Source organism: Rhea americana, unplaced genomic scaffold (assembly GCF_003343005.1).
Source record: "Rhea americana isolate MKP2758 unplaced genomic scaffold, rheAme1 scaffold_6, whole genome shotgun sequence".
In the NCBI taxonomy this organism is placed as follows: Eukaryota; Metazoa; Chordata; class Aves; order Rheiformes; family Rheidae; genus Rhea; species Rhea americana.
Window position 1 is genome coordinate 1382277 of NW_028186756.1, and position 23224 is coordinate 1405500.

The window sequence follows — 23224 nt, forward strand, 5'->3', positions numbered from 1 at the left end:
TTGGGTTGTTGCAATGGGGTGAGGAGACAGTCGGCATTAGCATCCCTTTGGAACAGACTACATAAGCTTTTTTTCCGGTCCAAGTCACATGCTAAATGATAAAAGCTTTTCTAATTCATAGCTAGGAATGCTTACATCTTTGTGAATACAGCATCCCCTCAAAAGTAGGAAATCATTTGCATATATTAAAAAAGACCCTATAATGTAATAAGCTTCGTATAATATTAAAGAAATATGTGGGAATGGCAGAAATAATCACTTCTCACTTGGCCCATATTGAAAGGCTTTATTATGAAATTGAGGAAAGAAGTTTAAAAACAGATTATGACCTGTTGAAGCTATTGTGCCAATGCAGACACCAGTAAGGAATTTTGCTCAAGTCCACACTGCGTGCAGTAAAACATGGTAAAACACACTTGTATTTGAAAAAGTCTAATGCAGTATTYTATAAAAAGCTTTTTCAAAAAAGTTTTACACAGTATTTTGAGATTACTCAAAAATGTTTTTGGAATTACCCATAATTTTTGCTTTTATCCCAGAAAGTCTGGTTTCATAATTGTTAATTTCCTTGACTCTTGGGGTACTATTGTGAAAACTGTGATGAAGTAGAATACTGAGTAGCTGGGGAATGCTAAGTTCTGTTTATGTAATTTATAGTAAGGACTATATAACTAGTCCTTGCTTACACAATTTTGCAGAACACACAAGGAAACATTCCCATTTGCCTTTCAGTTGCCCTCACATGAAATGTCCATTGTTCAACCATTCTACCGCTAGTTAATAACATAAAATGCAGAACATACTATTGTACAATATTGTTTTTGAAAAACTCATGTAAGCAAGTCCTTAAAGCCATATGATGTGACTATACCAGTGTTAATTAAACTTTCCTTTCCATGCCAGTTGCTGCCCTGGATTCCCTCTTTTTCAAAAATGTTATTCTTTATTATAGAGGGCCTGTGGAGTTGGGGTCTCAGAGACAGACCTCAATTTTTTTTTTTTTTTTTTTTTTTTTTTTGTTTTATAAAGCATTCAGCATCAGGCACATATAGGACTGCAAAAGACCAGAAATACATTTTTTGTTTTGTGGTGCTGCTATTTAACCTTTAGTTTGTTAAATGAATCCCTTGTGAAAGTTTATGTAAGTGCAGGCAGCAATGTGAGTGTAATTTCTTGCACTCCAGATATTAAGTGCCCATATCCATTTTAAGGATAATTTAGATCATGGATATTATAGTTTTGAACCTCTGTTTTTAAAGCCAGTAGTGAGTATCAAGGTGGATTGCTATCCCAGATCAAAATAGAGCAATATTTGGCTTTGTGTAAGCATGGAAATGTTATTGCAGTTCTGTGTAGATATGTGTCACAAGGGTAGCCATTTGTAAATTAATGTTGCTGACAGTCAGTGTCTCACATCAAGGTAAAAGTAAGGATATGGGAATGGACCTTTAGTTCTCTAACATCAGAATAAGACATGCGATGTTGCCTGCAGAGCTCTCGTGGCAATGTCAATACGTGAGTAAGTTAGAGACGCTAGGGGTTGTCTTTCCTTTCATTTTCCCCAGCATCCCACGTTCCTCGTTTGCCTTGCATGTTGGGGGCGAGGGGCACTCAGATTTGCCTACCCTGGTTGGGTTCTGGACTGGACCTCAAACCGAAAGGTTCAGTTATGATCTCTGGTTGGCCATAGGCCAAGAGGATGGAAATCAGAAAATCTTAAAGAGCTTTTTGTGAACAGAGTTGGAATCTTTTGAGAAGAATCCAAGGAGAATATCATTGAACCAGTTCTTAACGCTGGTTCAGCCACAAAATTGGTAGGGATCTTTACAGCTGTGGCACCAGAAAAGATGTATTGGGTTACTTTATCAGTTTTCAGAGTATTTGGAGACTCCATTCCTGTTCTCAGACAATAGCAGAAGCAAAGAGCCTTATTCATTATGCATGCACAAATAAATTGATTTCATTGGATTTATCCAGGGAATAGTTTGACTCAGTATCTTTTACTAATAAAATATGTTAGTCACCTAAAAATTTTCATTCTTTCCTCCCCTCTAAAAAAGAGTGGTTAGCTCAGGTTGCTGTGCTGGGAGACGTACTTTCAGTGTTGCCTGGTTTAGACCAGATTACCTCTTCAGGACTGAAAGCAGCCACAATTTGAAGTGTTCTTGAGTAGCTGATGAGTGGATTTGGCTTGTCAGTCTGGAGATGGGGAAGGGTCTTACAAAGAGAGTTGTAAGCAAATGAGAAGTAATTTAACTGATATCCTGTTATCTCTTCCTTAAACTGCAATGTAGCTGATGCCAGATTTGAATTAGCAAGTATCCGGCAAAAATGTAGTTAAGTGTCTGTTTCAGTCTGCATACAGAAGTGTTCAAAAGGAGCAGGGAAAACACCACCTCTTTTCCGTAGACTTGCTTTAGCAGTTAATTGTCATATGTATTTTCTCTGACTAAAGAGCTTTTAAAATCCTTTATATTTTCATTTTTAGAAAGTTCATCCATGATAGTTTTAGATAAGCCAATTCTTACAGTGAAGGTGCTAACTCTGTAGTGCTAGCACAGACTCCTGTTGAAGTAGTGAGAAGCATTTCTGGATGGTAAGAGCCTGAGTTAGTTTTTGTGATAGTCATTACTGTGCTTATGTTAATGTGACTTCAAATAGTCAATGACCTGCCAAGAGGAATGTTGAAAGTATTTGCAATCTTTCAGGTAAATCTGATGTGGTGGCAACTCTGATAATGCCACATAAACTTATTTCCCTGAAAAGGGATTGCTAATATAAACAGAGCCTTTCTGCAAGAAGTGCAAGTCATGCAAATTGCTGTGCAGTTGCTGAAACTTGTTTATTAGTAATAGTCATGTAGTTATTGCTTAGTCTGACAAACTGTAGATGAAGCAGTTGGAGAAACGGGCAGAAGTAAACAACAACAAATCCTCGCTATTCTACATTTCTCTGGCCAAAACTTGTGGGTAACAGTTTTTCTAAACACCTATCAATATTTYGTAAACATGTATTTTATTTTGCATGTGTACATTTATTTTAGAATTTCACACTATAATGTATTGCTTAAATAAAGCTAAGAAACATCCTCAATTTTTCAAAGCTAGGAACACCTGTTAGCTCCCGCTGACTTCAACAGCTCTATGCCCAGAGTGTAACATCTCCAAATTGCAGAGTGCCTTTTCGATACCTGTTACGTAGCCCCTAGCATTGGGGGACCAGTTGCTGAGGGGAAGCCATGCTACAAATAGTCTACAGCAGCAGTCACTACCCTTTACAGGTCACACAGTAAATCAGTAGGAAGGCTGGGATTAGAAAGTCCCAGGCTCAGAATATCTTTTCTTTTCTTAAAATCAAACTATTTGAGATGTCAGCAGTGTTAGAAGTGCATAGGTTCACTCACAACTGCTTGTGATATGTTCTGTAAAAAAAATCTGAATATTAGGTGTTCACATGCTGATCATCTCTCTGAACGGACTGCGTGCAATCTCAGTGTTTCTCTGTTTCAGGTATCACCTTGCCCTGTATAGTTCCCGGAGCATATGGTCCCCCTGGGACTCCCGGCTTTCCAGGATTGCCAGGTATGGAGACAAACTGATTGTAATGCATTGGCTGACTGCCAAGAAGCACCTATTCCTCAAGGAAGAGAATACCTGCCAGTTAATCCCCTCTGAGTGGCAGCTGTTCCACTGAGTTAACTGGCAGAAGAGTATTCTTTCTTTTCAAAGAGCTTCAATTCCATGGAGGATCACAGTGACTGCAGTCTTTTCTTCCTTCCAAGTAGCTTTTCAACACAAACCCTCTTCTTCTGTGTTTGTGTAGCTGCTGAAACAGTCATGGATTTGAGACACTAATTAACTTAGATTGGTGCATCCAGTGAGTTTTTCAGTGCTGGCTTTGCAGGGAAGATCTGATATTGTTTTATGGTGCTGTATTTGTGTCTTCTGTTATTTGTTGATTAATATTATCTTTTATCCTCAGGTTCCAAAGGCAGCAAAGGCTTTCCTGGCATTCCAGGGCAGCCTGGATTACATGGATCAAAAGGACAACCAGGGTCTCCAGGAATAATAGGCTTGCAAGGGGGACCAGGTGAGAGGGAAGTTACTGGAGTTCGTTTTATTGTCTGATTGATGCGTGTAATATTTTTTTCAAAAGAGTTATCTAATCTTTTAGGCCGCTCTTCCATCTGGTGCGGTCATAATGCTCCACTGTCTCCTTCGAAATGCAATCTCTGTTACTTGAAAGTGGTTGCAGCTTGGAAGAAAACAGAAGAAATGTCCAATGTACTTGTTAGCTGCCTTTAATGTTACACTGCCGCTRGAAGAAAACAGGACAATCAACACGATTTCTTTATCCAAAGACTGTCAACTTTGTTACTATTGTATGTTATTGTTACTAAGTTTAGTGTAAAACTGGTTTTAAGCCATGTGGTACTCCAGTAGAAGCACTCTTTACACAGTATTTGGAACTTGTTTTAGCTGTGGGAGTTTCTAGTGCTTGTAGTAAATACAGAGCAAGGGGTCATGAGGGAAGATTTCTAAAGCCAGGTTGCTATGTATCATTATGTTTCTTGGTGGATATGGCTGTGGAAGTCTGTTATGCTTTCACTACGTTAAGTGGGGTTATCATTCTTAYGGGGTCACTAATTTCATGAAATGACCACTGAGCAGTGTGAGACAGCCACAGAGCAGCGTTGTTTAGGGTCTCCATGGCAGAGGGCAAGCCCTGAGGTCTCAGTACTCTTTGCCTCAGTGTGTTACAAGGCTACCAGTATCTTCCACCTCACGGTGACAGAAGTTACCTGATATAGAGGACACAGTAAAAAAAAGTCTGATAAACACAGGTTCTTTGCAGCTTTGATGCTAGTGAATTAAGGCCTACCTATACCCTGAAATACCCATGCTGTGTTTTCCTTTTTGCCCAATCTGCCATCTAGTGAAACCAGTGCTTGTAAAGCTGAGACATGTAGTTGCAGCTCTGAGATGCTCCTATACTATTCTTTTATTTAAAAAATATATATATTTTGAATTGATATTTTGTTTTAAACAGTTTCATCGCTTTCTGTCTCCAGTCATTCTTTCTAATTCAAAACTGAAACATTTTGCAGCTTCCCAAACAACCTTTTTTTTTGCATGGCAATTGTAAAAAATGTTGATTTTGTTAGAGATGTTACTGAAAGCAAATATCCCATCCTTCTGCTGAGTAACATTTACCCTTTTTCTCTCTAAGGCTTCCCTGGGCCTCGAGGAGAGCAGGGGTCACAAGGACTTCCAGGACTGGATGGGACAGATGGGTTACCTGGGAAGATGGGTGCTTCAGGATTAGCTGGGACTAAAGGAGCTCCTGGAGATGTATTTGGTGCTGAGAGTGGAGCCCAGGGAGAGCTTGGCAGACCTGGATTTCCAGGTGATAAAGGGCTGCCTGGGGATCTTGGATTTCCAGGACCAAAAGGTAAGCACTGATATTGCTTATTTCTGGGAATATCAGATTGTTTCTCTTTTCCCTTCTTTATAAGATACTATGTTCACTGTCCTTTAAGCAGCTCACACATAGGGATTTGCTGACTTTCTCTTAGAATCTAGTACAACTCAAAGGCTTTTATTAAAATTCACTTTTTAATTAATACAGAAAATTTTGTTTTATTTGTTCTATAACCTCACACCTCTCTGTTCCCAGGGGTAGATGGGAGACCAGGCCTCCTGGGTATTAAAGGCGAGCAGGGTGATCCAGGATATGTGGGCATCCCTGGATTGCGGGGACCTCCTGGTCCTGGAGGTCCTTTTGGCATTATAGGAAAACCAGGACCCATGGGATCAGTTGGCCTCATAGGAGCACCAGGTATGTAATGTCTTCAGTCAAATACAATAGCTGAGCTGAACACTGCAATGTCGAGGAAGCACAGGGAAGATTTGGCAGTTGCTAGGAGGGAGCTCCTGCCCCTGGTTAGGGGTAGCTGAGTGCAGAATCTGAGCCTTTGGCCTCCAACTGTTAGACTTCTGCCTAGAGATACAGAACTGCCTAGCACCTGGGCAGTAAGAAGTACAGTAGAAAGACAGGAGAAAGCATCCTAAATGTCCTGATATTCTTAACATTTCTGCTATTACATGCTGGTTTTTTCACTGATTAACCTTCCTTTCCCATTTTCATGATGATAAATCATGATGATTTCTAGTGTATGAGATTGCTTGAAATATGGCTTTGGCAGATTGAAAAACTGTTGGATTTCTCAGTACAAGCTTCTTATTCTGTCTTCTACAGCCATGAGGATGTAGGAGAAAATTATTCTTTCTCTTTATGGGGAAAATAAACACTTGAGCAGAGCAGTATTTCTCAAGCTACACTGATTAAAGTGCTACATGACAGCAATATATACAAGACTGGAGAACCAAGCAAGGAGAGACCTGGGAATTAGTAGATCATGGTCTGTGAAATAACCTTTCCCTTTTGACAGAAAGACAGTGCTGGAATGCAGCGACAACAGGCAAATAAATGAAAGCACTAACCTCATTTGAGATAAACATTGTAGAATGAATGCCTTAAGATTTTTATTTTAATATGTGTTTTGCTTCTCTATTATTTTGCAGTTTTGGATTGCATGCCGTATATGTCTGTTTCCTTCAACTGGTTTTAAAAATCTTTGATTGCTAGGATGATAAACTCCAAATAACTAAGATTTTTGCATCTGTATTCTCTCTAAATCATTAATTTCTTTAGTATCCTTGTTCTTTCTGTTTACATATTTTATCTGTTTTTTCCTTCACCATGTTTCTATTCCATTTATCATCAACTCTCCATTTCTGATGTCACACTGTTTGGTTATGGGTTCTTCACATAGGCTGTCAAGGTGAGAAAATGCAGTGTAGCATAAAAGCTCATGGACTAACAACCTAGCTTTCAATGCTACAAGAATTGCATTGACTATAGGTGATACCCCTTATTATTTCTAATCAAATCAGAAGGCAAAGAACCATTGTAGTGAGAATGCTCAGATGGTATCAAAGCCTGAAGCCCGTAAGGAAATCCTTAAAATCTATAGATTTTAAGTATATGTTTTCTTTTTTCTCTGTAAATAAAGCAGCTATTTCACCTTCTGCTTAAAAAAACCCTGAAATATAGCTTAAAATATTGAAGTCCTGGGTACAACAAAGCTCTTATATTGGGTACTACTGATAGAAATGCCATTTTTCAGAAGCCACTGGCTTTTTTTCCCTCTCTTCCTCACTTTGGATCTGAGCATTCTGTTTCCAATGGTTTGAGCCTTTATTTAAAATTCTAAACAGTTACAAATGCATCTAGAAACATTTTGAATCCTTCAGGGGAAAAACTGAATGCACATGGTGTTGGTTTTATGACAGCACAATCAGAAACTTATTCTCTTACTAAGCAATTTGCTTTTGAGAAATAACGCTTTAACTACAAAGGTGGAAAAGAAACATGTTAATACAAGCCTCTCCAACTGATCTCTCTGGTTCACCCAGAGGATGTGGTAGGTAGTAGAAGTTGACATTAATGCTACTCCCCATCCTGGTTTGGCTGCCTAGATGATGAAGGTAAGACCTGGTGCTCTACACTTTAGTATCTGGTAAAGGAGACAAAAATGGATCATCATAAGGGGTTTCACTCTTGCCAGTTGTGTAGTGATGTAGGCAGTAACCCTCTTCATAGGTATTTTATTGTTAGATGACTAATGCTTTTGCAGTTCTAAACTTTATGCCTTAGTAGGCTGCATGTGCCTTAAAGTTCATTTGTTATATTAAAAACAATGCTGTGTTTAAAGAGTTTGAAAAACAGCCTACAAAACTCTCCCAGTGTTTGTTTGACATAATCTATTAAGTTCTTGCTTATGTTGATTCAGGACTTCCTGGAGTCAAAGGACTGGCTGGAGACATAGGTCCACAAGGCCCTGCTGGTATGAAAGGCTTTCCAGGTCTCGATGGTGCTCCAGGATCTCCTGGGGAACAAGGATTCTCAGGGCCACCTGGGCCTTTTGGTCAAGATGGGCGTCCAGGTTTCTCTGGGCCAAAAGGTATCCATTAGAAAAATATATTCAGACTACTGTACCCATAAGAAATAACACTGTTAATATAGATTTTAGGCTCTACTTGTTAGAAGTGACTGAAGTCCCAATTAGTGTTGGGGTGCATTTGTTGCACTACTGAGTGTGGATTATCAGTGATGGATTTAATTGTCAGATCATGGTCACGGGGTGGGAGTTGTATTAAGGGATCTGGACAAAGACTTTTTTTTCTGGAAACTGCCAGTCAAAAACAACCATCCAAGCTGGTGTCCAAGCTGGTTTGCGGTGGTTGGTTAGTAGTGTCTATACTACTACTTAATCCTCATGGTCAAAAGGATAACAATACTGGAAAAGATAATACAGAAATGATGTTTGATTTGAAATTTAGATAAACCAGAAAGCTCTGGGTTCAGTAGTGTTCTTGCTTTTGAAAGGTAAAAAATGATGTAGAAACTCAGAGTGATGTATCTCTTTCCTCAGCCCACAGCAGTGATACAGAAGAAAGTTCTGTGTAGATATGAAATTCCAGATGGGAACACTGATACTGGGAAAACAGATAATTTTGTGGCTATCCTTATGGACAAAGAATCATGAAAATCAAGATAGAAAGACAGGAAAATTGAAGAAATGAGGAGTGGTGAATGAAATGGTGAAGTAAAGGGAATATCATAGGAAGGAGAGAATGCAGTATAAACCAGATGGGAACTAAAACGTACAATGTGTATAGCCATTAAGCACCAATATAATAGTTAGTTATTTTGAGAATTCTGTGTTATTTTGGGGGCAGGGTAGTAGAGCTGTGGTACTGGATGTCATTCTCTTGAAATCAATTGAGTTTTGTGCTCCAGTGATAGCAGAACCATGTTCTTGATGGTGAACTGAAAAGTGCTTTTTGAAAGTATCATGACTGAAGACCCACAACAACAGTGGCTGTGCTGTGCTTGCATCATCAAGTTTTTCACCTAGATTTGGGTTGTTGTCCAGACCCATTCTGCCTCTGCCTGCCAGCTAGGTGGGTATTCAGGGTACGAGAAGAGACTAATTTTCTCTCTTGTTTCTCACCTTTTCTGTACAGGTGAGAAAGGATCTCCTGGCCTACTTGGTTTCCCTGGCATGCCAGGCCTGCCTGGTGTCACTGGGGTGAATGGGTTTAAAGGAACTCCTGGCACAGCTGGAGGAAGAGGAAGCCCTGGAATTCTGGGGCTCCAAGGTCAAAAAGGTGAGAAACAGCTGAAAGGCAATTGCTGGCTGTGTAGCAGAGGGGTTAGGAGGCTCTTCTGAAGTGTATACATATATAATGTTTACTTCTAGATACTGTGTTTTGTTTTTCCCTGTGAAATGCTTGTTCCCAAAGGTGTTGGTTATCAGTTGATAAACTGGTAGCTGGAGACATGAAAGATGCTTAGCAGTTGTGTTTATGTCTGCCAACTTCTAGTGTTACACAGTTTCTCTGTTAGGCAGTCTTATTGCATCTGACTTTCCTTATTTCTTCAGGTGACAGAGGTGATGTAGGTCCACCTGGTCTCCCTGTTCTTAGGCCTTCAGAACAGGCACTGCAATTCAAAGGAGACAAAGGGGAGCCGGGATTAGCTGGACTTGGAGGATTCCCTGGACCTAGAGGTATTTAATAGCATTGTAATAAGTTGCCAGTCTTAGTTATTCAGGACCTATGTTTACTCTGAATGGAACATGGTCTACCATTTTGACAGAGTGCGCAATGTTAGTATTTTTCATTCTGTCATTTGTATTTTGTATTCCAGCAAGGTTTGCACATGGCAACTCTGAATTTTGAGAAAACAGTTGTTCTTTGAAGTTTTGCTCTGCAGAGCTAATGCCATCTCTTTCTCCTCTTTAAAAAAGGAGCTCTGGATACAAAGTTAATTGGCCAAGTGAGATGAATGTCTGTATTATGAAGTGAAATCATACTCTTTTATGTATATATGCAGGTGATAAAGGATTCCCAGGCAGCCGTGGACAGCCTGGTCTCCCTGGTCCAAGTGGGTCACCAAGCAGAGAGAGTGGTTCTCATGGTGATCCAGGTTTCCCTGGTCCATCTGGACGGCATGGGCTGCCAGGACAGAAGGGTACAGCTGGCATCATAGGATTCCCAGGAATGCCAGGAGAGAGGGTAAATATTTCTCATCTTCTCTAAATGTGCTTAGGAAAATCCTGTGTTCTAATTGACACTTCTGTAGCAAAGCAGCAGAAGCTGGCAGGATTTTTTCTTACAAAACTTCCTAATAAATTTGCTTTTGTTTGTCTCATACTGATGAATGACAGTATGGATAATCTTCCCTATATCTTTGCTGTCTGTTTGTTATCTCACATGACCCAAGCTTGGGAAAAGGAGGAACAATAAGCAAAGGCTAGTTTGTGGTTTTTAATTTCAGGGTTCAGATGGCATCACAGGAACACCTGGATTCCCAGGGACTCTTGGCCTTCCTGGTCCAAAGGGTAAGAAATCTTTCACAGTTTTCCTACTCTTTCAGTACACACAATCGTAAGGTTTATGGCGAAAATGAATAACTAGGCCTCTAGAAGTGTCTGTTCCTCTGCAGTGACTGGCTGAGAAGTAGATGTCTCTGTATTAGGTCCCTCATTCAGATGAGATCAGTCTCAGGCCAAGTGCCTAAATACTTTACACTCCTTTGAAATCTTGGCCATAGCACTATGTTAAACATGTCAAACAGTACAAGAGGCACCCTTCTCTGTGATGTGCTTGTATCAAAAGTACAAATGGCAGAATACTGTGGAATTACCCGTGAATGTTTGTCTTATTATGCCCTGTGTGCATTTGCATCTGTTGCTCTTTAACGGCATTTCTAAACTCAGCACATTATTTACTCTTTTCTTTATTTAATCCATGGATCTGAAGTGTAGTGAAAGTGTGTTTTCGTAAACAAGGCTACTGAGCAGACCTGAAAGGTGCTATCCACAATCAATTGTGGAATGGCCTCCTCATCTTTTTTCTTTTTTTTCCCCTAGGTGACCGAGGAGAGTCTGTTGGTGTTCCTGGAAGTGCCGGAGCAAAGGGAGAACGAGGGGACCCTGGGTTCCCAGGTGAAGTAGCCCTTGATAGCTCACCTTGATAGCTAGGATGTCATTACCCAGTTTGGGGTGCCCATAAAACACCAAAATATAGAAACATTGTAGTCCCATTCTTTAAGTGAGATTTGAGGAGTCTGTAATCCAGACAGAGCCCAAATTTGAATGATAATGAACATGACTTGGAATAGCTCAACTGTAATGCTAAGTCCCACTTCACTTCTTGACTAGGAACTTGGGAGCTGGCACTGGTGTTTGGCAGCTGGGAAGTCCAGTCCAGAATCCAGACACAAGTGCTGCAGCCTCAGACTGAAGAGTTTCTCATCCTCTTCAGGCCTGCATCCAGTTTAACTTGTGCTCTAGGGTACTGTATGCTTTTATCCTTTCAGGAGAAAGAGGGAGAGAAGGGCCCAAAGGTGAACCAGGATACCCAGGAAGCACTGGAGTGAATGGACTCAAAGGTGGCCCAGGAGATCTTGGCCAAGAAGGACCAGCAGGTACTGGACTAGGCACTTAAGTCCTGCAGATCATACTGTGGAACAACCTCACTTTGTAATTTCATTAGCTCTGATCGGCCTGTCTCTACTGAGACTTAAACAAAAAGATTGGCACTGAATTACTGAAGGTGTCATTTTGTCCTGTAGCAACCAGTCCTGTGTGTCAATTACTGGTGAATCCTGCACACTCCAAACCCAAAGGAATTCCTCTAACAAATAAAGAAAACCTCAATGACAGACAACAATAGTGGCTTCTCTGCAGCTGCCTGTGCTCTGAAATCTTCCATTCCAACACTTCAGTTTGCTCCCTCTCTAAACCCAAACGTACCCAGGAGGACAGCTACAAGCGTTTTGGGTAGTAGTGTAACTAGCAGGCTGATTTTCAAATTGTTACCAAGGTTAAAGGTGAAAGAGCAGTGAAAAATTCTATTGTAATATTTTATTTGGAAATCAGTTGAATTAATTATTCAGTATGTAAACTGTTCCAGTCTGTCACTTGGTAGATGATGGAGAATGTCATTGCTATGGTTAAAATTAAAAAAATAGCACAAGCTATGAAATAAATTGTTTGATTAGTGCCATGCTAGTAGTGGTAGTGAGGGGAAGCTTGGATATGTTTTTGCTTTATCTAAACAGTAACTTATTCACCCATCTTAAGTGCAGGATCAGAAGCTGCAAGATAGAGCTGTGAACTGTTCCAGCCTGGATGTGTTATACAGGGACATTTTGCTGCTTGTTTTTAGGAATCCCTGGAAATGCTGGAGCAAGAGGAATCCCTGGGCCACCAGGGCCTCCAGGGCAGCCAGGATCAGCTGGATTCCCTGGAGCTCGCGGAACAGCAGGACCCAAAGGTATATCTGGAGGCTGTATAAGGGAGGAGAAATTGGGTCAAAAAACAGTGTTTTGGCCAAGTGTATCACAGCAGGCAGGCAGCACGCTTTGTGTGGGCCAGCTGTGCGTGGGAAATCAGCTCATTTCTTGGCAATGTTAGTGCAGGCACCAGCTGCTAGAAATGAGCAGAGGAGTGTTTGGAACGGCAGAGGCTCTCATTTGATTTGGGCCTGTGTGAAGGAAGATATTACGTATTATGTTCCCCTGTGTGTCAGGCTTCTAACATATGATGTAGTCTGCATAAAACATCTTATGCATTTCGCCTAGCTATAGATTATTTGCTTGTTTGTTCACTTACGTAAATGTTCCCAATGTTTCTTCAGGGTTTCCTGGATTTCCAGGTTTAAATGGTCTGAATGGCTTGCCAGGCACAAAAGGGTCTCCTGGAACACCAGGTAAAGAGATGTGTAGTAGAAGGGTCATAGCTGGGGATGCATACAGTGATCCATCATGAGAGCAGTATTCCTTTCAAAATTGCTTCATTTCACCCAGTTCTGGATTTAATTATAATATGAAGAAAAACCTCAGGATATTGAGTGTGCATGACCAAATTCTTTAATGCCAGTAAGAACAGGATGTGGCCCATTGACTGAAGAGTCTTTTCAGGTGCTAGTTCTCCTTGAATTCCTGAATGTCACTGCTGGAAAGTTGATTGGATGAAATCATGAGTCTTCTGTTTCTAAAGGATACTTGATTTCAGGGGRACAGCATCAAAGGTTTGCTTTGACTTGAGCTGAAAGGATGGCATGTTCCCATATTGCTGTCCATAGTACAGATGGCATAAAATTTGTGGCAGGTGTTTTATGTATGACAGTGGTACTTTCTTACCATACAAATGAAAAAAATCAAGAGTGGTCTTTGAAGCTGACGAGACAAAATAATTTTGGTTTGTAAAATTGAAATGATACCTATGTTTTCTTTACTTAGAACATTTTCTTTTCGTAAGATAATGATTTAGAGTACAGAGATTCTCTAGAGTTCTTCTGCCTGGGATTGGTTAGTATTTGCTCTTACCCAGGTGACATACTGAACAATTCCCTGCAGCTCTTCCCTGGAGCCTCTGTTCTGCACTGCTTATGCTTCAGTGTGGTCCTTCTGCAGCAGTCTGTGCAAACTGATCTCTCCATCTTGGAACATGAAGCCCACTAGATTATCTAAAGACCAGAGGCCTAATTCAATGTTTTTTCCTCGTGAGAGGCACAGTACACGGGATGGCTGGCAAATTCTGTCATATGAATGCTATATTCACATCCTTGTGCAAGAGCTTGTGGGAAGACTAGAACAGTCATGTATTTCTCTCACAGCAAGTTACAGTTTGTTTAAATTCACTCTTCACAACCAGAGTAGCACATCAGGCACAAGAACTCTTTCTAGTGCTCTGCTGAAAACAGTAGAGAGAGTGGAGAACAACTAATTTTGTATTTCAACTCAGCTTATGTAATGTTAGGCAGTTTGAGTAGGCTCTTACTTTCTTTAACTATGTGTAATTAGGTCTGAGTGAACCTGGACAGAAAGGCCCTGCAGGTCTTCCAGGTCCAAAGGGTGAAGAAGGTTCTCCAGGCTTTGGCAGAGGAGCTCTGGGTTTCCCTGGACCAAAAGGATCATCAGGAGACATGGGTAAATATCAATGCTCTGGAAGCCTGATGTTCAGAGTAATAGGTTGCGCAGTCAGCATAGGTACCAAAGAGAATTCCTGAAGTGACAAAGATGGTCAGTAATTTGATAGGTGAATGTTAAATGAGTGATGTAGCTATGTATCTAAGAAACAATTTGTTACGTTGTTCTTACAGTGTCGATACTTCTCCCAAACAGCAGAATGTTGTATTTTTCCCCCTCAGGTAGTGGGGAGCTTTTTATTGTCTTAGTCTCTTTATTGTCCCCGGTATAAACACCACTTGGCCACTACTTCTGTCCACATCTCTGCAGATCATTGAAGAGCTTTGGACACTACTCCTCTCTCACTTTATACTTCTGATTCTAGGTCCCCCTGGTCCTGTAGGATTGCCTGGCCTGCCAGGAACACCTGGAGTTTCTATTCCTTCTGATATACCTGGGAGACCTGGGGATGCAGGCCACCCAGGAATTGATGGAAGTTCAGGTATGGAGAGAGGCATCTTAAGGAGATTGGACTAACAAAGAGGATTTGTGTTGATTTATGTGTTTGTGTTGAAGAGCTCTGGGGGAAAATGAGTAGTGACACTTTAATCACTGTGGTTATTTAGATCAGGGCTTGAGTATAAGGGGATCTGGTTTCTATTCCTGCTAGTGAATCCTGGTTTGATTCAAGCCTGTTATTAAAGCTCTCTGGCTCACATTCATATCACCTATTGTGATACTTAAGAAAGACTAAAGTACTGAGGTAGGTACTTAGGTCCAGTGTATTATGTTTGAATTTGAACCCCAGCTCCATTCTGAACTGCATTTTTCTACAGTTGTAATCAAAGGCTCTGTGTAAAGTATCCCATGTGATCTGGGAGGCAGCACAGTGTCATTGCTACTCAAAGTTTTATAGGGAGCACCTGCCCTATGGTTGATAGGAAGTATAGTTGGAAAGATTTGCAGTGATGTCACTGGTGCTCATTCATTGCCTAATAGCCCTGTGGAAGAGGCCAGGACTCTAGGCCTTTCCTTGGCCAAGGATTTGAAACTACTGTTTAGGCTAGTTACTAGGTGGGGCAGGGCTCAGGCCCAGAATCTGAAGCAAGGGGACTGTAGTCAGAAGTATTTAAAGGTTTCTGGGACCTGTGTGGATATAAGGAAGTGGGCACCTGTTTCTCTCCCTGTGAGAGGATGACAACGTTGGAAATAGACACCCAGGCAATGCCTGTCACCTAGAACGACCAACTGGGGTCAACAGCTGACCAACAGCAGCATTTGCTTTGTCTCTTGAACAGATTGTGCTAATTACTGCTGTTCTATCTAGGTCTCCCAGGCTCTCCAGGACCACGAGGGCCCCCTGGCCCAGCTTCTGATCAAGGTGACACAGGCAATCCAGGTTTCGCTGGTGTTCCTGGCTTGCGAGGCATAAAGGGCGACATGGGACCCCCTGGTCCAGTTGGGCTCCCTGGAGCCTTTGGATTCAAAGGTAATCTTATCTTGAAAGGGTCCGTGTGTGTTTTGGCAGTTGTCTCTCTGACAGCATGAATGGCTACGGTGTGGTGAGTGTGACTGCTCTGGAACAAATCCTTGTTCAAGTGTAGGTACAGGTGAGTTTGCTGTCCAAGTCCCTCCCTTCAGCCCAGACCTGTGGAGGTTTTAACAGCTGACTCCAAAAGCAGCAAAATAAAGACCAGCAGCAGGTGCTCTTCAATGTGTCTTTTATGTTTTTTCCCTTCTCTTTGTTTTTCTGGGTAGAGGATGTCCACATGCAATGGCATTGTGCTCGTTGTCTGCAGTTATCCACTCACAGCCCTGTGTGTGATTCTCTCTTTTCTAGGCAAGAACTAGGGATACTGTTTTTGCAGGACCATCCCTCCTATCTGTGTATGCTCAGAGGCATAGCATGGTAGATGTAGGGGATTTAGGTTTCAACAAGAGGCTAAGAGGATTTGGGGAGTTAAGAGATGCTGTTCTGGGCTAATGCTGGGAGCACGTTGCTCTCTCTTTGCTCTCTACCAGAGGAGATTAGACAGCAACTGTAATGAAGATCTCTAGTAGCAAGATTTCAGAGCTGCACAGCTCAAGTGCCAGGACAGGATGGAGAGCCGTGCTCTCTACCTTTGTGGGTTGGCACATCTCTATACCTTTGGATTGTGCACATCCAGCATGGGTGGGGAAGGATACATTCAGTAAAGGATCATAATGTAGCAGTGGAAGCTTTTGTCTGGAGGCTCTGCAGCTGTTCTGGACATCGAAACGAGCAGAGTTCCTTAAAGGTCACGTTTCCTCCGTCTCAGAGTTGAAGTGCTGTTCCCATTGCTGCTGTCATTGTGTTTCTCAGTGCCCCAGCTGCGTGTCAGAACCAGGATCCCACGCTTAGCCTCTGAGGTCTTTTGCTGTTTATCTTTGCAGGTATAAGGGGTGAGCCTGGCCTTATGGGCATGCCAGGCAAAGATGGGCCTCCAGGGGATCCTGGTTACCCTGGGCTGAAGGGTGAAATGGGCCGTCGAGGTGAGTAGCAGAGGATCTGAAGAGCTGTACTTTATTCCAAATGGTTCAAACTGGGGTAAATGTGAGAGCTTCCTTATGGGCTTATCTGGGAGAACTTTCGGATTCTTAGAGATTGAAATAAATTAATAAGAGCTTGACACATCGCTTATAGAAGGATACGCAGTGCTGATGTGTTAAGGTAATCTTAATTCAGCGTAATTCTCCTTTGTGTCAGTATTACAATCAAAGCTGTGAATATTTTGGGAGTATTTACGTTGCTGTTTACATCATGCAGGTCTTCCTGGCCAACCAGGGGCTCCAGGTTTAACCCCACAGCCAGAAAAAATCACAGCTCCTGCAGGCTTACCTGGTCTGCCAGGGATTGATGGTGTCCCTGGCTTTGATGGAGATCCTGGATTCCAGGGCCCAGTTGGAAAACCAGGTAAAGTGCACCTCATTCTGATCAACTGAAATGCTGGCCTTCTACATGGGGAATGCTACTTTATTAAATCCATTAGGAAGGTTTACAGGTGTTTCTAGTAATGGAAATTGCATCAAAATGCATACAATCAGCATGTTTTATTTATTAGAATGTGTTTGCTAAATTATTTTCTTGAGCTTTCATTTGAATTAGGCTTTCAGAATTAGGAGCAGCAGCCTGTGATGTAACTAGTATGATACCAGCTTAGGTGCTGGCAGATGGAGTGGTTGGTCCCAACAATGTTTCAGCACTCGGAATGATTTGGATTGGCAACGAAATACTGCAACCAGAGAAGTGCTGGGAACTTCAGTTTGCACCACTGCGACTTTTGCTGCTTTACTAGTGGCTTCAGAGGGTACAGGGTCACGTCCTGCAGCAGTCGGATCCGCTAGGTCCAGCAAATCCCAATGATTCCTTTCCTAGCGTTGCTGTTTAGGCACTTTTTAAATGTTAATATTCTTTCACTCATGAAAACTCCTATAGAGAATCCCTCACTTTGCATCAGTCCTTCCCCACTAGATGCTATTCTGAACCCCAGCGTGGTGAAGAGAGCTGTGCTGGGGCCTGGCTGTTGTCAGTTCCTACAGCGAATGAAGATGCAGGGAGTAGAAGCTGAGAGAGGCTGTTAACACTGCCAGCCAGGCGATCAGGCTGCAGACACTGCGGAACAGGGCAAAGACAGAAGGTCATTGAGGAGTCTTATTGCACCCTTTTATGCTATTTTTAATGCTTAATCATTACAAAATCTGTGCAAACACCCATCTGTTTCCCAATCACGTTTCTCTATACTAATATCAACCTTCCACATTTTACTGACCACATGATAAGAATCCAGGTCTGTGTAATTGCATAACCTCTTCTCTTTCCATATAATCTACTGTTTTATTATTTTTTGACCTACTTGTACATTTCCAAACCCTTACTTTATCTATTATTCTTCGTTTGTCCATACCAAACTTTTCTGCTTTGACATCAAGGCAATCTTGAGTGGATCTTAAATGTTCCCAGCCAGGCACCTTCTGTGATCTCTCACTAAAATCTAGGCCTCTGTATTTTGAGCCCCCTTCACTGTCCTGAGTGAATCATTGAATACTGAGGTAGGGAGAAAGGAAACTTAGTTCAAGTTAGAAGCTTTAATTTTATGTAACATTAAGATTGAATATCATTGAAGCCAATTTCCTAATTTAAAAAAGGTGATGTAAAGCAAAAGGAGAGACTTCAAGTCTTATCCAGGACATAAGGAAGGTTGCTCACTTTTCTGCTTACAACAGCCTGCAGTGAACTCTGTTTCCACTGTGAGACAGAAGTGAGAAGAGTTCACAGACTTCCACAGTAACCCCTGCAGCCTGTCCCAGACCTCTGTGCTGCATTTTCAGCTTTGTCTAATGTTCAGCTGTGTATCTTGATCATTTAACTGACAGTCAGCTATGTGGAATACCTGTGTAGAGTTAGTTGTTTGTAATTAGAGCTGTTAAGAGTGAGTTGTCAGCATGGCTGCATGTGACATACTCCTGATGGTAGCAGTGAAGGCATTAGGGTGAGGAAACAGCGATGGTAATGATTGTACTCAATTTCAGGTGCAAAAGGTGTGCCAGGCAGATCTGGTTTGAAAGGACGTGATGGTTTAATTGGATCACCTGGCACAGTTGGGGATCCAGGACCTTTGGGTGCTCCAGGACCACAGGGATTTGAAGGTAATTTTTTTATTTGGAGAGTACAGATCAGAAAGAAGCCATCAGTAGAATTCTGTTTGCCCACAGAGACCCTCCCCAATACCAAATTAATTACCTTAGAAGACCAGGGGACGTACATGATCTATCCTGTACAATCCTGAACATCTTTTGGTTTTAATATTTTGTGGATGTGGGAGGCATCTTGAAGGTTTGGAAGAGCAGTATGGTATTCACAGGGAGTATGGCTATGAGGGCTGGATGGTAGAGGAGAGGCATAGTGAGAGAGAGAAGGTTTGGGTTCTGACCCAGATTTGTAGTACAACTTTTGACCTGTCAAAGAAATATCACCACCAAGAGCACTACAACAAAAATGAATTCATTAAGTTTGGTTTTGCTAGTGCTTTGAGATACTCAGAACTGTTATGCTATGAGACACGAAGTATTGCTTGGATACTGGCATTGTGGGGGAAAGACAGAAAATTAAATGAGGTTGAAATGAGGTGGGTGCTACTGTGAAGCAACTGCTTTTAGAACTAGTAAAGTCTAACCAGTTCTATAACAGCCATCAAAACGTGAGCTCGTCATTGTWCAGGACTGACTGAAGCAAAAGGACAATGTCAAAATCAGATATATAGCCAGCTGACGTTCATACTGCTTATTAGTAACGGTCTGTGACTCCTCTTCTGTCTTCTAGGTGTCGCTGGAAAGCCAGGCTCACTTGGCTTACCAGGAATGCCTGGTCGGAGCGTGGGCGTTGGATACACTCTAGTGAAGCACAGCCAGTCAGACCAAATCCCACCATGTCCCATAGGAATGAATAAGCTCTGGGACGGCTACAGCTTATTGTATGTGGAGGGGCAGGAAAAGTCACACAACCAGGATCTTGGTGAGTTGACAGAATTMTCTTAGGCACAAACAATGTAACAAAACAAAATCTTCTTTCTGGTGAACAGTCTCTACTGGTACCATAGGCAGTTGTGGAGGACGTGGTGGAAGTCTGCTTGGCCAGAAGCCATGCCATAAGCAGTGTTACTTGTGCCATGCTCTGCCACTCACGTCTGGTGTGTATGAGCTTGAGTCCGAGCCAGACGCYTGGTACGACGAGTTCTCCAATTCTTCCAGGTTTTGCTGGCTCCTGTTTGCCTCGCTTCAGCACCATGCCTTTTATTTACTGCAACATCAATGAAGTGTGCTACTACGCCAGCCGGAATGACAAGTCCTACTGGCTCTCCACCACTGCTCCTATCCCCATGATGCCAGTGGCGAGCATACAGATCTCCCAGTATATCAGTCGTTGCTCAGTATGTGAAGCGCCTTCCCAGGCTGTGGCGGTGCACAGCCAGGATATCACCATCCCACAGTGTCCTGTTGGCTGGCGCAGCCTATGGATTGGCTACTCCTTCCTTATGGTAAGGAAACTATTGCTAATGCAAAGTCAACTTTAAACATTTCTAGATCTCCTCTCTAATTAGGCTATTGAAACTGATATTCCTTAAGTTGCTTATAGGAAATGAGAGCGCTGTAGCTTCTTGCCTTAATGCATTTCTTCATCAGCTGGCTTACTATAAGCCGAGTTTGTTGCCATTTTGCCAGCCTTCTCACCGGTACAGCTCAAGTTAATAGTAACATTGAAGCAAGAGTTCTGTATTGCCAAAGAATGACATTGTTCTTAAACCTTTAAACGCAGAAACACTGACTAATCTATAGCACTGTCTTAATCCCCTGTCTCTACTGGAATGTTTTCTCCRCTGCCCTTTATTCATCACAAGTATATTCTTTTGCTTCACCTCTAGCCCTAATCCAAGGGACAGCCATAGAGATAGCCAAGGTACATTTTGGTTCCTTTGTTTTTCTCTTTTCAGCAAGGGAACTCAAGGACTTCCCTGTATAACTGCCTATTCTGTTCCTTTGAACTCATTCAGATATACATCTTTATTTCAGCACACTGCGGCTGGGGCAGAAGGTGGAGGTCAGTCCCTTGTCTCACCTGGCTCTTGCCTGGAGGATTTCCGTGCTACTCCATTCATTGAATGCAACGGTGCTAGGGGCTCATGCCATTACTTCGCAAACAAATACAGCTTCTGGCTGACGACAGTTGAACAGTCGCAGCAGTTTGTCAGTGCGCCTCCCTCAGAAACTCTGAAAGCAGGACAGCTTCGAACAAGGGTCAGCCGTTGTCAAGTGTGCATGAAGAACTTATAGTAATAAAAATGCAAATATCAACAGATACGTTTACTACGTAAGAATTTAGACATCGCTGATTTGAAGAAAGATAAATGCATAAACCTGTTCTGTGTGTGGTTGATGAATGAATCAAGGTGGCCAAAATTCTACCAAAATCAAGTGTCCAGTCCAGGAGTTTGACTTCAGAGAGGCAGGAGAAACCAGTGCTCTGAAACTTCTATTTTATGAAACATGGTGCTATGCTTTCACTTTTATTGTTTTGTTTTGTTTTGTTTTTCTCCAGTCATGGCTACCTCAGAAAGTCTCTGTGGGCTTCTGAACTCAGACTGAAGAGTAACTATAACTCACAATACACTACTCATCTGTCCAAGGCACGTATCAATTGTCAGAGACCCTCCAAAGGCTATGCTTTACTTAGTGTCTTTGCAAAAAGTATTTAGTCTAGTGTAAGGAAATGAAGATTCACTTTCCTATGAAATACAGACTAGCTAAAATTAATCAATGCATCATAGGTGACTTAGAAATGCTACATATTAAAGGCTGATAACAGACTTCTATAGGAAGACTCAGAGATGAATTTATTTTGCTTTGCTCGTTGAACAGAGGTGACAGTCTTTGGCTCCAGTGACAAGTAATCAATCCTGATCCAGAGTCATACTCATTGTCTTTAAAAAGCCACCTCAATGAAAAATGCAATTTTTGCTGTGAAGATGAGTTCAAAGTATCTCTAGCATTCCTCCTAGCTTTCTGTTGAAATACATTCTGAGTAAAATGCCTGCTTCAAGGTTTGTGCTTACCTTCTTGCAGTCAAATGATAAGCAGCCACTCAAAACATTTAATTACAATGAACGTAAGTTTTCTTTCTGAGGTAGCCCTGGCACAGTTATTTTGTAATTACTAAAGCTATGTATATTTAAAAACTAGAGGCTTTACTAGATAGGTGCAAATTTATGCAAACATAGAAACATGCAGTTATAGGATGTACATATTTTACTTCTAAAATTGCTGTATTATTCTTCCTCTGGCCTTTARTTTTGTTAGTTTWAAAAAAAAAGTTATTTCTAATGCACTGTTCTAATGTCACATTCTCCTTCAGGGCGTAATCAAAGAGAAGTGCCACTAGTTGTATTTTCCTAATATATTCTAAGGGAAAGCCATGAAAAAAAGTAYGCTAATATCATGAATTATTTCAGTTAAATTAAAGTCATTATTATCAACTTCTCTTTCTACAGCAAAGCATATGAGATCTTTTTCTACAAACACCCCAAGACCTTTGAAAAAAGTGCCTTACAAATACACTGTCATGTTGGTTTAAAGATTTTAAAGACAAAAGCCTTCAGAAAATTACTATTAATACAAGATGGAGGCATTACTTTAAAGTATTATTTCTTCCTTACTAGGTTCTAGGGGGTCTGTCTGTATCGATCAAAATACTTAAGAACATGCTTATTTTAAGCAGCTAATTTAACAGTTTTACTTTTAACAATTATTTACATACATAATATAATAGTATCTTCCTGGGTCAAAGTCAGAGCTCTGCATACACTAGCGCTGGGCCACAATGGAGATGAGCAGAGAATTTATGAAGAACAATTTAGTCTTTCATTTAACTTCTTTCTAGTTGCAAAAGATCTTCAGCTGTATGTATGTGTTTTGCAAATGTCTTTAAGGTAAATGCTACAGAGTAATAATGCATTTAGCAGGGCATCAAATCTGCTTCTCAGCTGTCCCTGCACAAAAGATCCTACTGTATTTACAGCTTGGGTTACGCAAGTGCAGCTTTAAAACACTGTCTGCACAGTGAAGGTCACTACTTTCTGAAAATTTGCACAAATAACCGGCTGAAGAATTCATTGTTGTGGCTTCCCAAATTGTGCTCTCTTGGTGCTATCAGAAGGACTGTCAATCAGGTATTGTGTTTACAGGGACTTGATATTATTTTTGAACATAGATACATGCAAATACAAGTTAATATTTTTTTCAGCATCGAGGCCTTATGCATTTTAAGGGCTACTCGTCTTGAAGGAATTGCTTCTAGTGGCTTCACTGGCTTCACTGATATCAATGTCCAAACTTTCATCGTGTTCAAGACTCGGCCTCTTCCCACGCTGTTTGCCCATCAGCCTTTCCTGTTCAGGCACCGACTCAGGGGTTCGTAAAGGTGGACATGACCCTTGATGCAGCTTGATTTTTTTGGAGATCTGCTTACTCCAGTCATCACAGAATACTTCTTCAAGGGGCACAAGGCCAAGATCACCTCCCTGGAGAGTGTTTACATCTGATCTAAGAGCTAGGGAAGAGGATGGAATAAGTATACTGTGGCCACCGATTTTTTTTTTTTTTTTTT

The 23224-nt window shown here is 41.5% G+C and overlaps 1 protein-coding gene across 1 annotated transcript in view; it reads left to right on the forward strand.

Annotated features, from left to right (window-relative positions):
• The window catches only part of COL4A6 (collagen type IV alpha 6 chain), a 136988-nt gene extending 113767 nt beyond the window's left edge, over positions 1–23221 (forward strand). Inside the window, exons 23-44 of the mRNA XM_085319761.1 lie at positions 3510–3581; positions 3982–4089; positions 5230–5451; positions 5677–5838; positions 7856–8026; positions 9093–9236; positions 9512–9637; positions 9964–10145; positions 10408–10471; positions 11003–11077; positions 11452–11559; positions 12303–12410; positions 12774–12845; positions 13942–14067; positions 14432–14548; positions 15374–15535; positions 16462–16560; positions 16835–16981; positions 18598–18714; positions 19388–19579; positions 19816–20102; positions 20635–23221. Coding sequence (XP_085175887.1) covers positions 3510–3581; positions 3982–4089; positions 5230–5451; positions 5677–5838; positions 7856–8026; positions 9093–9236; positions 9512–9637; positions 9964–10145; positions 10408–10471; positions 11003–11077; positions 11452–11559; positions 12303–12410; positions 12774–12845; positions 13942–14067; positions 14432–14548; positions 15374–15535; positions 16462–16560; positions 16835–16981; positions 18598–18714; positions 19388–19579; positions 19816–20102; positions 20635–20895 — 3122 coding nt within the window. The 3' untranslated portion in view covers positions 20896–23221. The remainder of the gene's footprint in view (positions 1–3509; positions 3582–3981; positions 4090–5229; positions 5452–5676; positions 5839–7855; positions 8027–9092; positions 9237–9511; positions 9638–9963; positions 10146–10407; positions 10472–11002; positions 11078–11451; positions 11560–12302; positions 12411–12773; positions 12846–13941; positions 14068–14431; positions 14549–15373; positions 15536–16461; positions 16561–16834; positions 16982–18597; positions 18715–19387; positions 19580–19815; positions 20103–20634) is intronic.
• Positions 23222–23224: the final 3 nt, after the last annotated feature.